This window comes from Bos javanicus, chromosome 19 (assembly GCF_032452875.1).
Source record: "Bos javanicus breed banteng chromosome 19, ARS-OSU_banteng_1.0, whole genome shotgun sequence".
Lineage (NCBI taxonomy): Eukaryota > Metazoa > Chordata > Mammalia > Artiodactyla > Bovidae > Bos > Bos javanicus.
In genome coordinates, this window is record NC_083886.1 from 42,606,625 (window position 1) to 42,620,565 (window position 13,941).

Consider the following 13,941-nt stretch of genomic DNA (forward strand, 5'->3'; position numbering starts at 1 on the left):
TTTCTCCCATTCTGAAGGCTGTCTTTTCACCTTGCTAATAGTTTCCTTTGATGTGCAGAAGCTTTTAAGGTTAATTAGGTCCCATTTGTTTATTTTTGCTTTTATTTCCAATATTCTGGGAGGTGGGTCATAGAGGATCCTGCTGTGATGTATGTCGGAGAGTGTTTTGCCTATGTTCTCCTCTAGGAGTTTTATAGTTTCTGGTCTTACGTTTAGATCTTTAATCCATTTTGAGTTTATTTTTGTGTATGGTGTTAGAAAGTGGTCCAGTTTCATTCTTTTACAAGTGGTTGACCAGATTTCCCAGCACCACTTGTTAAAGAGATTGTCTTTAATCCATTGTATATTCTTGCCTCCTTTGTCGAAGATAAGGTGTCCATATGTGCGTGGATTTATCTCTGGGCTTTCTATTTTATTCCATTGATCAATATTTCTGTCTTTGTGCCAGTACCATACTTTCTTGATAACTGTGGCTTTGTAGTAGAGCCTGAAGTCAGGTAAGTTGATTCCTCCAGTTCCATTCTTCTTTCTCAAGATCGCTTTGGCTATTCGAGGTTTTTTGTATTTCCATACAAATTGTGAAATTATTTGTTCTAGCTCTGTGAAGAATACTGTTGGTAGCTTGATAGGGATTGCGTTGAATCTATAAATTGCTTTGGGTAGTATACTCATTTTCACTATATTGATTCTTCCAATCCATGAACATGGTATATTTCTCCATCTATTAGTGTCCTCTTTGATTTCTTTCACCAGTGTTTTATAGTTTTCTATATATAGGTCTTTAGTTTCTTTAGGTAGATATATTCCTAAGTATTTTATTCTTTCCGTTGCAATGGTGAATGGAATTGTTTCCTTAATTTCTCTTTCTGTTTTCTCATTATTAGTGTATAGGAATGCAAGGGATTTCTGTGTGTTGATTTTATATCCTGCAACTTTACTGTAGTTATTGATTATTTCTAGTAATTTTCTGGTGGACTCTTTAGGGTTTTCTATGTAGAGGATCATGTCATCTGCAAATAGTGAGAGTTTTACTTCTTCTTTTCCAATTTGGATTCCTTTTATTTCTTTTTCTGCTCTGATTGCTGTGGCCAAAACTTCCAAAACTATGTTGAATAGTAATGGTGAAAGTGGGCACCCTTGTCTTGTTCCTGACTTTAGAGGAAATGCTTTTAATTTTTCACCATTGAGGATAATGTTTGCAGTGGGTTTGTCATATATAGCTTTTATTATGTTGAGGTATGTTCCTTCTATTCCTGCTTTTAAATTTTATTTTATTTTTAAACTTTACAATATTGTATTGGTTTTGCCAAATATCGAAATGAATCCACCACAGGTATACATGTGTTCTATTTCTCACTCAAGTTCCCTTTAATGATAACATCTTATGATACCATTGTGTGTTTGTCAAAATTAAGGTACATCACTATTAATTAAACTTCAGACATTATTCACATGTTACTAGTTTTCCCACTAATGTCCTTTGTTCCTGAATCGAGTCTGAGATACCACATTACATTTAGTCATCGTGTCTCCCTGGTTTCTTCTGGTCTGTGATAATTTCTCAGTCTTTTCTGGTTTTTCATGATCTGGGTAGTTTTGTGGTGTACTGGTCTGATAGTTTTCAGGGCACCTACTGGTTTTAATCTTAACATTTGAGAAACCAGAGGCATAGGGAAATTAAATGGCATGGCCAAGGACACAAAACTAGTAAGTGATCGAGTCTGTGCTGTGCTCAGTTGTGTCCGACTCTTTGTGACCCCATGGGCTTCCCACCAGTCTCCTCTGTCCATGGGGATTCTCCAGGCAAGAATACTAGAGTGGGTTGCCATGCCCTCCTCCAGGGGATCTTCCCAACCCAGGGATCGAACCCAGGTTTCCTGCACTGCAGTCAGATTCTTTACCATCTGAGCCACCAGGGAAGCCCAAGAGACACCATTTAGAGCAAGACAGTCTGGTTTCAGAGACCTCTCTCTTGACCACTGAATAGGGAGAATTGCTCTGACTAGAGTACGGGATTCACGTTGCCCAAGACAAGTAACAAGTAGTGTTTGATGAAGATGGTTGTACCAGATTATTGAGGGTCTTAGAGTCACACTGAAGAATTTAGACTTGATTCGTTAAAAAACAAAAATCTTGAGTCATTGAAGAGTTATGAGTAACTCAATTTAGCCAATATTTATAGAGAAATAGAAATCTATTCTGACAGAAGTATAGTTTGTGTGGAGGAAGAGGCATGGGATACTTGACTCAAGGTCAACGAGGAGACTGGCTGTGATCATAAGTGTGGTGATCAGAGTCTAAATTAGGCTAGAGTCCATCCATAAAGATAGGAAGGAAGACCCGGAGGCCAGATCTTTGAAAGAAAATGAAATGATTTGATTTTCTATTCTATTCTCTTGGGTAAACTATCTTTAAGGGCAGTTTGTTTTATCTTAAGCTAAGTCACTGAAACTCACCAGAAAATTGAAAATCTGAGTTGTCAAACATTCTACATTTTAATGCAAGGTTAATGAACCAGTCACTATTTTTCCTGTGCTGATGTTGCTCATCAGTATTTAAAGTCTGACTTAAAAAAACATGATTTGTTTTCGCCTTAGAAACATAAACAGTTTTTTCTAGACTCATTGTGTATACTCATTTTGTCTTAAGCTATAACAACCACAGAGAAAACTGTTGCCATACACAACCAACTAGACAATCTAGAAGCATGTGTTGTCAAGTAGCATGTACTTTCTCCTGGATAAAGAGAGCTGTGTGTGATTGTGTTTCTCTTGGGCATGTTGCTGTCTGCAGAGGAGGCAGATGCTTTGGTATAGCGGAAAGAGGAAGGACTCTGAATTCAGATAGCTCCTCTGTCACTATTTATTGAACTTTTGCAAGTAATTTCTCCATCTCAGTTTTCTCACCTATATAGTGGGGAGAATAATGGTAGCTACCTGTTAGTTTTTTTTGTTAGGGATAAATGAGATAAGGCACATACAGCACATATTAGAGTGTGCAGGATATACTCACTGAACATTAGCTATTATGACTGAAAGAGGTAAAAGTAACACAGTAAGATAGGGTTGATTAGCAGCATGGAGTATTTGTTACTTAAAATGTTTCTAGATAATCTAGAATCACAGAATGTTCAAGCTGAAAGTAATTTTAGAGAGCACTTGGTCAACCAACCCATTTTACTGATGTAGGACCTGAGACCCAAAGAGTTCAAGTGACTTGATCAGGGTTACAGAAGCAGCCTGAGGCAGAGCCAGAACTGGAACACATATCACCTGATTTTGGGGCTTTTTAGCTAGCCAAGGGCCCTTGAATGCTTAAAGGCCCACAGTGGTAATAAAAGGACTCTGAGAGTTATTTTTAATATTAAAAATAAAACCTAAATATTTATCCCTTGTAAGCATGTATGAAAACATCAAACTCCTTTGTTTTTGGCTGAAAAAGAGGTGGGTTGGCATAGTTATCTTGTTCAGTTCAGTCAGTTCAGTCGCTCAGTCGTGTCTGATTCTTTGAAACCCCATGAATCGCAGCATGCCAGGCCTCCCTGTCCATCACCAGCTCCCAGAGTTCACTCAGACTCACGTCCATCGAGTCAGTGATGCCATCCAGCCATCTCATCCTCTGTCGTCCCCTTCTCCTCTTGCCCCCAATCCCTCCCAGCATGAGTCTTTTCCAATGAGTCAACTCTTCACATGAGGTGGCCAAAGTACTGGAGTTTCAGCTTCAGCATCATTCCCTCCAAAGAAATCTCAGGGCTGATCTCCTTCAGAATGGATTGGTTGGGTCTCCTTGCAGTCCAAGGTTTCTCAAGAGGCAGGTCAGGTGCTCTGGTATTCCCATCTTTTTCAGAATTTTCCACAGTTTATTGTGATCCACAAAGTCAAAGGCTTTGGCATAGTCAATAAAGCAGAAATAGATGTTTTTCTGGAACTCTCTTGCTTTTTCCATGATCCTGCAGATGTTGGCAATTTGATCACATCCAAGGTAAGAGATCCCAAGTAAGACGGTAGGTGTTGCAAGAGGGCATCAGAGGGCTGCTGCTGCTACTGCTGCTAAGTCACTTCAGTCGTGTCCAACTCTGTGTGACCCCATAGATGGCAGCCCACCAGGCTTCCCTATCCCTGGGATTCTCCAGGTAAGAAAACTGGAGTGGGTTGCCATTTCCTTCTCCAATGGACGAAAGTGAAAAGTGAAAGGTAAGTCGCTCAGTCGTGTCCAACTCTCAGGGAACCCATGGACTGCAGCCTACCAGGCTCCTCAGTCCACGGGATTTTCCAGGCAAGAGTACTGGAGTGGGGTGCCATCGCCTTCTCCCGCATCAGAGGGCAGACACACTGAAACCATAATCACAGAAAACTAGTCAATCTAATCACACTAGTTATCTTGTAGTAAAGCCTAAAATCCAGAACATATTACAAAGCAACAGTAATCAAAACAGTATGGTACTGGTAGGAAAACAGGCACATAGGTCAGTGGAATAGAATAGAGAGCCCAGAAATAAATCCACACATTTATGGTCAATTAATCTACAACAAAGGAGGCAAGAATACACAGTGGAGAAAGGACAGTCTCTCCAATAAATGGTGCAAAGAAAGCTGGACAGGTGGTATTATTAATAGAACATTCTCCAACACTATATTTAAAAAAATAAACTCAAAGTGGATTAGAGACCTAAATGAAAGACCAGAAAACATAAAAATTCTGGCAAAGATCTGCAGAAAAGGGAACACTTGTTCAATGTTGGTGGGAATATAAATTGATGCAGCCACTCAGGAAAACAATATGAAGGTTCCCCAAAAAACTAAAAATAGAACTGCCATATAACCCACCAATTCTACTCCTGGATATATAGCCAAAGAAAATGAAAACATTAATTTGAAAAAAAAAATGCACCACAGTATTCATAGGGGCATTATTTACAATAGCCAAGATATGGAAGAAACTTAGTGTCCATCAACAGATGAATGGATAAAGAAGATATGGTATATATGGAAATAATGAAATACTACTCAACTGTAAAAAAAGAATGAAAAATCTGCCATTTGCAACAGCACAGATGGACTTGGAGTGTAATATACTTAATGAAATAACTCAGAGAATGGCCATACTGTTTGCCAATGGATATACTGTTTGATATCACTTACATGTGGAATATAAAAAATAAACTGGTGGATATAACAAAAAAAGAAACAGATTCACAGATAAGGAGAACAAGCTAGTGGTCACCAATGAGAGGGAAGTGGAAAGGAAAAAGATAGGGCAGGGGACTGAGGACAAACTACTCTGTATAAAATAAATAAGCTTACTGTTGTTCATTTTGCTAAGTTGAGTTTGACTCTTTGGGACCTCATGGACTACAGCACACCAGGCTTGCCTGTCCTTCACTATCTCCCAGAGTTTGCTCAGATTCATGTCCATTAGGTCAGTAATGATATCTAACCATCTCATCCTCTGCCACCTCTTTCTCCTTTAGCTCTCCATCTTTCCCAGCATCAGGGTCTTTTCCAATGAGTCTGCTCTTCATATCAGGTGGCCAAAGTTTTGGAGATTCATTGCCCATCTTTCCAATGACTATTCAGTGTTGATTTTCTTTAGGATTGACTGGTTTGATCTCCTTGCAGTCCAAGGGACTCTCAAGAGTCTTCTCCAGCACCATCATTTGAAAGCATCAATTCTTCAACACTCAGCCTTCTTTATGTTCAACTCTTAAATCTGTACATGACTATTGGAAAAACCATAGCTTTGACAATGCAAATCTTTGTCAGCAAAGCGATGTCTTTGCTTTTTAATATGCTGTCTGGTTTTATCATAGCTTTCTTTCCAAAAAGCAAGTGTCTTTGAATTTCATGACTATAGTTACTGTCAGAAGTGGTTTTGGAGCCCAAGAAAATAAAATCTGTCACTGCTGACACTTTTTCCCCTTCTATTTGACCTAAAGTGATGGGACTGGATGCCATGATCTTAGTTTCTTGAGTGTTGAGTTTTAAGCCAGTTTTTTTCACTCCTCTCTATCCTCAACAAGAGGCTCTTTAGTTCCTCTTCACTTTCTGTCATTAGAGTGGTATCATCTGCATATCTGAGGTTGTTGAAATTTCTCCAGGCAATTGATTCCAGCTTGTAATTCATCCAATCTGGCATTTCACATGATGTACTATGCATAGAAGTTAAATAAACAGGGCAACTAAATACAGCCTTGTCGTACTCCTTTCCCAATTTTAAACTAGTCAGTTGTTTCATGTAAGTTTCTAACTTTACTTCTTGGCCCATGTATAGGTTTTTCAGGAGATAGGTAAGGTGGTCTGGTATTCCCATCTCTTTAAGAATGTTCCACAGTTTGTTGTGATCCACATAGTCAAAGGCTTTTATGTAGTCAATGAAGCAAAAGTAGATGTTTTTCTGGAATTCTCTTGCTTTCTCTGTGATCCAAAACATGTTGGCAATTTGATCTCTGGTTCCTCTGCCTTTTCTGAGCCAAACTTGTACATCTGGAAGTTCTTGGTTCAAATACTATTGAAGCTTAGCTTGAAGAATTTTGAGCATAACCTTGCTAGCATGCGAAATGAGCCTAATTGTATGATAGTTTGAATATTCATTGGCTTTGCCGTTTTTTGGGATTGGAATGAAAACTGATTTTTTCCAGTCCTGTGACCACTGCTGAGTTTTCCAAATTTGCTGACATACTGAGTGCATCATTTAAACAGCATCGTCTTTTAGGATTTGAAATAGCTCAGCTGCAATTTCATTACCTCTACTAGCTTTGTTTGTAGTAATGCTTCCTAAGGCCCATTTGACTTCACACTCCAGGATGTCTGGCTCTAGCTGAGTGACCACACCTTTGTGTTTATCTGGGTCATTAAGACCTTTTTTGTATAGTTCTGTGTACCAAGTACTATGTATAAAACAAATAAGCTACAAGACTATATTGTACAGCACAGGAAATATAGCCAATATTTTATCATAACTATAAGTGAAGTATAAGAGAAGGCAATGGCAACCCACTCCAGCACTCTCGATTGGAGAATCCCATGGACGGAGGAGCCTGGTAGGCTGCAGTCCATGGGGTCGCTAAGAGTCAGACACGACTGAGTGACTTCACTTTCACTTTTCACTTTCATGCCCTAGAGAAGGAAATGACAACCCACTCCAGTGTTCTTGCCTGGAGAATCCCAGGGACGGCAGGGCCTGGTGGGCTGCCGTCTATGGGGTTGCACAGAGTCGGACACGACTGATGCGACTTAGCAGCAGCAGCAGCAGCAGCAAGTGAAGAATAACTTACAAAAATTGAGTCACTGTGTTGCACACTTGAAACTCATATAATATTGCAAAGCAAGTATATCTCAGTTTTAAAAAAGAGTGGGAATCCAAAAAATAACCTGCTGAAGTTTTCACTTTTCAGCTCATCACAAAGAAGCAGTATCTAATTTTTCAATGATTCCACCATGAGAGCTCTCATTCTGCTGCGGTAAATCTTGGGCAGCATGATGAGCTGCTGTTCAAGTTTAGGTAGGCATTTCACTTTCTCTAAGAAGAAACACACGAACAAAAATTCACAAAGCCATATTTGCTAGGTAAGAATGAAGTTTATTGTTGAATAGTCAAAATGGTTCATTTCCAAAGAATAGTGATATAATCTAAAAGACAGAAAGAAGGTCTCCAATTCTATCCAAAAGAAGAAAGAATCAAGAAGTTGGGCAAATGCATGAAAACACTGCCCAGGCTATTGGGGTTGATTTAATTTGATGTAGGTAGTAGTGGGTGTTGAAGGCCAGATGATGCATTTGGACTTGAGCAGTACATCACTGAACCTGTGCAAAGATGTGGCTGCTTAACAGCAGGGCTCGCAGACATTGTCACAGCCAGGCTGAACGAAGGTTGTCAGGTTGATCCCACTCAGTCCAGGAGTGGGGTGGGAAGAGTTGAGCAGCCAGCAAGTTGGCACATAGGTGTCAGGCACACAGCAGGGTGGGGGGCAGTTGTCACAGCAAGTGGGCTGGAGGAGGCTGATCTCGTGTGGGCAGGTGCTGGGCAGGCAGACTCCACACCGACAGAATTTGTCAGAGGAGCAGATGGTGGTGGCAGGACCAGTGGGGACGCTGCAGCAGTAGGGAACACAGCAAGCCATGGTGTCAGGAGCTGGGTTTTTGTTGGGTTGATGAGAGAAGTCTCTTGGTGTCTCGATGCTTCTGTCTTCTCCGCTGGCTCTTATATACCCACCTCCCAGGGCGTCAGCCTATTACAGAGATTTTTCCTCCATGTTTCAGTTTATAGTTACCTCCATAAAAGCATCTAATTACTTAAGTGTTTATTACTTAAGGCATACTCCTCATCTCATAAAAGGGGTTTAGATTGTTTTGTTGTCAAATCAGGACTCTTAACATTGGCTGTTTGTCACTGCATGGACATTTCATTTCAGTCTTCAAAGGTACTGAGTTATTATCTTCTAATCATTATACATCACTAATAATGACTTGCCATGCTAGGTATCTGCAGATTGTTTTCACATTTTCTTGTCTACTTTTCAGATGGAGAGAGAGCTAAGCTTTTCAATTGCTGTTCTACCAGAAACCAAAGATTCTTTATGATGATTAAGCCCTCTGGCTGAAAAAGTGATACTATTTTAAGATTTCACATGGCTCCAAGAGACTGCGTGAACAGATGGAATCAACAGGGAAAGAGATTCTGGTTCTGTGTTAATGAGCACTTTTTTTTTTTTAACAGAGCTGTAACAAATTATTTGCTCTCCATTCCCTTCATTTGTGCTTTGAATGAAAACTTGTCAGGGGCGTGTAGGTGAGAGTTCAGATCTCCACAGGCGACAGTGATGGAGGCCCTTTAAAATTCTATCCAAACATGTTATGAATTAATATTATTTATGGGGATTTCTCTGGAAGGAATGATGCTAAAGCTGAAACTCCAGTACTTTGGCCACCTCATGCGAAGAGTTGACTCATTGGAAAAGACTCTGATGCTGGGAGGGATTGGGGGCAGGAGGAGAAGGGGACGACAGAGGATAAGATGGCTGGATGGCATCACTGACTCGATGGACGGGAGTCTCAGTGAACTCCGGGGGTTGGTGATGGACAGGGAGGCCTGGCCTGCTGCGATTCATGGGGTCGCAAAGAGTCGGACATGACTGAGCGACTGATCTGATCTGATGGCCCCCAAACTAATCATATTAGGCCATTTAGAGGCTAAATGGTGCAGTAGTTCCTAAAATGAGTTTCATGAACACTTGTTTCAAAGAACACTAAAGGGTTCTCTGGTAAATAAGTTTGGGAAATACTGAATTCTTTGCTGTATTGACCTTTCAGAGCCTTTAATATGCTAAAGTGCTTTGTGACTTTTCTTTCCTGCTTTTATTTAAATTTATTTGGCTGTGCCAGGTTTTAGTTGTGGCATGTGGGATCTAGCTTCCTGACTAGAGTTGGAGCCAAGGCCCCCTGCATTGGAGGGCAGAGTCTTTACCACTGGGCCACCAGGGAAGTCCCATGGCTTTTCAATAAAGAGATATAGCATGTAGTTTTCTCCAAACTTATTTGGTCATAGAATCATTTTTATTTGTTAGTTTTCATAGATTAGTGTTCTATGGAGTACACATGGGGAGATCCCCCAGTTACATTTAAATCACTAGAATCTTAAAAATAAAATTATTTAAATAAGTAAAGGCATGAAACTTAGAATGATATTTTAGCATTCCTTTAAAGGAGGAAAAATATTAAAGTGGTAAATCTTTAGAAATGTTTTCCTTTGAAATCTTTTTAAAAATATATTTTCTTGACTCATCTTCAAGCAAAATGACTCAGCCTCTAAAATGAAGTAGAAAATTGTACAACATAGAGGAGTCAGAAGCTTAAAGAGATGCAGATTAATACAATGAAGGATCCAAAAGCTACTCAACACGAAAACTACTTTTATTTTAGCCATCTTCTTAGTAGAATGATTTTATGATTTTGGATCACTCTGCTAGAATTGTTTGCTGTCCACATGACTTCAGTAGGTACCAGTCAAACACTCATTGCTTGAGCACCTCTGCTGTAAGTCAGGGATTATGCAAAAAAGATGCAAATATTTTCCTGCCATTGAGGAGGCCATAGAAGAGGTCACAGAGAAGTAAACTGACAAAGGACAGACAACGCAAGTTGTGCATCCGGGTTTTCTAGATAAGATGTGGGAGTTTAGAGGTTGGAGCCCCTGCCTTTCCCTGGAAGATCTGGGGAGCCTTTGGTGAAAATGGAGCATTTATGTGGGTCTTGAAGAATGAACAGGAACTTTACAAGTAAAAAGGAATAGGAAGAGAATTTCAGCAAGTAAAGTAGAGAAACAAAATGCCGTGGTGTTTTCTTGGGATGGCAAAAAGTGTCAGTTGGTTAAAGCACAGATTTTGAATCTCCTGTAGGGAGGCACTGGAGGGGAATAATGAGATATAAAGTTGCAAAGGTGGCTTATCACCACAGTAGGAAGAATTTGCACTGTGCTTAAGTGTCCTAAACTTAGGATTCTTAATTTCATCTTGTTGACAACGGACATTAAAAGTTTTTGAACATGTATATGGCATGATTGGATTTGTGTTTTAGAAGGATGAGTAGTTTCTGGTGTAGGCTTAATATCATCATCATCATCATTGCTAAGTGTCGAGCTTTGTGGTTTACACATACTCTATGATTCTCACCAAAGCTTATGACACATGCAGTGTTACTCTCCTTGCCATTTGCAGATGAGGAATCCAGGGCATGGAGAGGCTAAGTAACTAGTAAGTGAGTAAGTGAAGGAGCTGGCATTTGAAGCCAAGCAGTCTGGCTCTAATTGCCGTGCTCTTAATCACTATGCCATATTCCCTCTCACTGTGGGCGTGTTGTTCTAACGAGAGTGAAGAATGCCCTCAAGGTTAGTTGCGTGTAAGAACGGTGGGAGGATGGGACCAGGTTATTTAAGTTCTTGAGACCGTAAGATTTTAGAACCTATTTTCTTAACCAACATACTATGCTGTAGAAAGGAGACAATTTGAAGACAGGAACAATGGTTGGGAGCTACTTGAATACCCTGAAGGAGTGATGAGGAGGGCATGATTTCTGTCTTAGTATCATAATTGGTGGGAACAGAGAAAAGGGGATATATCTGGAATTTCTCCTCACATCAGTTTTCTAAGGTCCACTATTTGGGGGGTGGCATATCAGTTTCCACGATAAAGCAAATATTCTTTTTTTTTTAAATTAACTAGAACATTCTAATCTTACCCTCCACTAATGGTTAGCATTTATTAAATATATACCATGTGCCAAGTGCTAAGTATTTTATGCACACCTTCTTCCTTATTTCTTATACCCTGATGAGGTCAAAACAATTACTACACCCATTTTTCAGATGTTAAAACTGAGAGTGGGGATATTAAATAATAATTTAAAGTGTAGAGCTAGCAAATGATGGCTCATCTAACAGCAGTACTTCACACTTATTAATAAAATTAGTATTCCGTGGAATTAACTTTTATATAATTATAAATTATAGTCATTCTTTTTTTTTTCATTTAATAATTCATTCAGCAAAACATCTAGCACCGTGTTAGGTGCTAAGCACATTGATATAAACAGGTCAGCTAAGGTTCTTCTCGTCATGGTGCTCATTCTAGTGGAGGATACAGATAAACACAAATGTAAACAGATGAATAAATAAGAACTGCAGACAGTGACAAATGCCTGAAGGAAGTAAACCAGAGTAATGTGACAGAGAGTGATTGGGAGATAGTTCAGGGAGTGTACCTGCTGTGATTAGGTGGTCAGGGATGGTCTTTGCCAGGTGGCTGGAGTATAGAGAAAGGGAAAGGTTGAGATCCACAATAATGAGGTAGGTAGGTACAGGCCGGGAAGGACTCCAGTATCCTTGCCTGGAAAATCTCATGGACAGAGGAGCCTGGTGGGCTGCAGTCCATGGGGTCGCAAAGAGTTGGGCACGACTGAGTGACTAACACTTAACACTGCAGAGTTTAGATCTTATCCTAAGGGCATTGAGAATCTACTGGATAATTTTCAGCAGGGAGAGATCAGATGAGAGTTGTGTTCTGTAGAAAAGGAACTGCAGCAGGGCCACAGTGGGAAGGGGAGGAGTAAGTATGTGGTCCAGGTGAGAGGATGAACGGGGATGCCAGTGCTTGATGAACTAGTGAGAGGTGGTAGAGTCTGGAGGCAATTTTGAAAGTAGAGATGGTAGGTCAAACTGATCAAGGATCATGTTTCAGTCTCAGGTTTTTCTCCTAGGTGAGAGGGCACCTGAACTAGAAAGGGGCTGTCTGGAGTGATAGAGGGGAGGATCTGTGATGAACTCAGAGTGGGAACTGCAGAGAGGGAGCAGGGCTGAAGTTTGGAAGCTCCAGTACAGAGATGAAATACGTGCTTGCCACCAACTTCCTGGACTGTGTTAAAAGATCAGTATTATGTGTGTTAGTCACAGTTTGTTGTGAGTCTGTGTGTACCTTACTAGCATCTACCTCCCAACAACTCGGTGCATTTCTGGGTTGCTGTCGGGAAACCCCTCCCAAGACAGTACCTCCTGTAGGCAGGGATGTCAGTGGTGGGAGGGTTCACACTTCATGGCAACCCGATTTTCTTGACGCCCAATGAAGTGCTTCATCCCTTCGCAAAAGCAAGATATAGATATCTTTCCAATTTGTCATCCTAATAAAAATGCTTGCAAGTAAAAACACTTGGTCTTTACTTCCTGAATTGCAAGATCTTGAAAATTTCTGGAAACTCCTTTATGACATGGGTTGGAAGAAAGAATGACTGGCATCAGGACTGCCGTTGATGTCAATCTTTTAAAACATTGCAGAAAGTGCACTGTAGGAAAAAAGCAGATTAGCCAAGATGGCACGGTCAGGCTCTCATGCCTCATGGCCTCTCGCTCTTGCCCTACATTTGGTAAATAATGATTGTGTAGGAGCTGAGCTCACTTGCAGCGCTGCGCATGCGCGTCATGAGGCTTGTGTAACAGCTGAGCTCACTTATAGGACTGCGCATGTACACCAGGTACTCGTTTCGACTTGGGTTACTTCGTGTGGGACACCTGGAGCCCTGGCTGCTGCTACACCGGGGCCACATTGGAGTGACACCACGATTATGTTAGATGAGGTTGTGTTAGAGCTCCGCTATGGCTGTGCTTAGTTGTTCTGTCGTGTCCAACTCTTGCGACCCCATAGACTGTAGCCTGCCAGGTTCCTCTGTCCATGGGATTCTCTAGGCAAGAATACTGGAGTGGGTTGCCATTTCCTTCGCCAGGAGATCTTCCCAACCCAGGAATCGAACCCAGGTCTCCTGTATCGCAGGCATATTCTTTACTGATTGAGCTACAGGGAAAGCCCCTCAGCCGTTATGGCTATGTTTTGGTTATATTGTAGCTACTGCTATGGCTGCTGCATCAGCCAGGAGAGAGACTGTGTTATGGCTGCTGTGTCAGCCAGGGGAGATTAAACTGTCTGCAGTTCCTACGGCTCCTTGAGTCTCCTTCCAGCCTCTGAGCTGGCGCCTTGCCTACCCTGGGTTCAGCGAACAGTGCAGACAGTGTGAACAGCAAGACAATTGGCATAGTTGGCAGCATACCCAGCAGGTAAGGGAGCCTGAGGCTCCACCGGATGGAGGAAGCCAGTGGCTATGAGATAGCATGTGGTCCCATGTGGCTGCGATCCTCTCCATGTGGGCTCCAGTGTAAGACTGGGAGGTGGTAGACAAGTCACCAGAGAGCAGTGAAAAATCATTAGAGGCGGTGAGTTCCCATTTGCCGAACAAGGTGACATGGACTGCTGCTGGAACCATGGGATGGATTTCCCTGGCTGCCCTGAAGGTGAATATGGATAGTGCTCTCCATGATGCCATGCCGGTGCTCAATGTGCAGAGATGCTTGGAAGAACTAGAGCAACATATATTTGCATCAGAGCAGAACCCCGTGGCCCTGAAG

General features: G+C 41.2%; 1 protein-coding gene across 1 annotated transcript; it reads right to left on the reverse strand.

Moving 5' to 3' along the window:
- Positions 1-7,557: 7,557 nt before the first annotated feature.
- LOC133231604 (keratin-associated protein 3-1) lies at positions 7,558-8,184 on the reverse strand. Its single transcript, XM_061389966.1, has one exon. The coding sequence runs from the start codon at positions 8,117-8,119 to the stop codon at positions 7,823-7,825; it is 297 nt and encodes a 98-aa protein (XP_061245950.1). The 5' UTR covers positions 8,120-8,184; the 3' UTR covers positions 7,558-7,822.
- Positions 8,185-13,941: the final 5,757 nt, after the last annotated feature.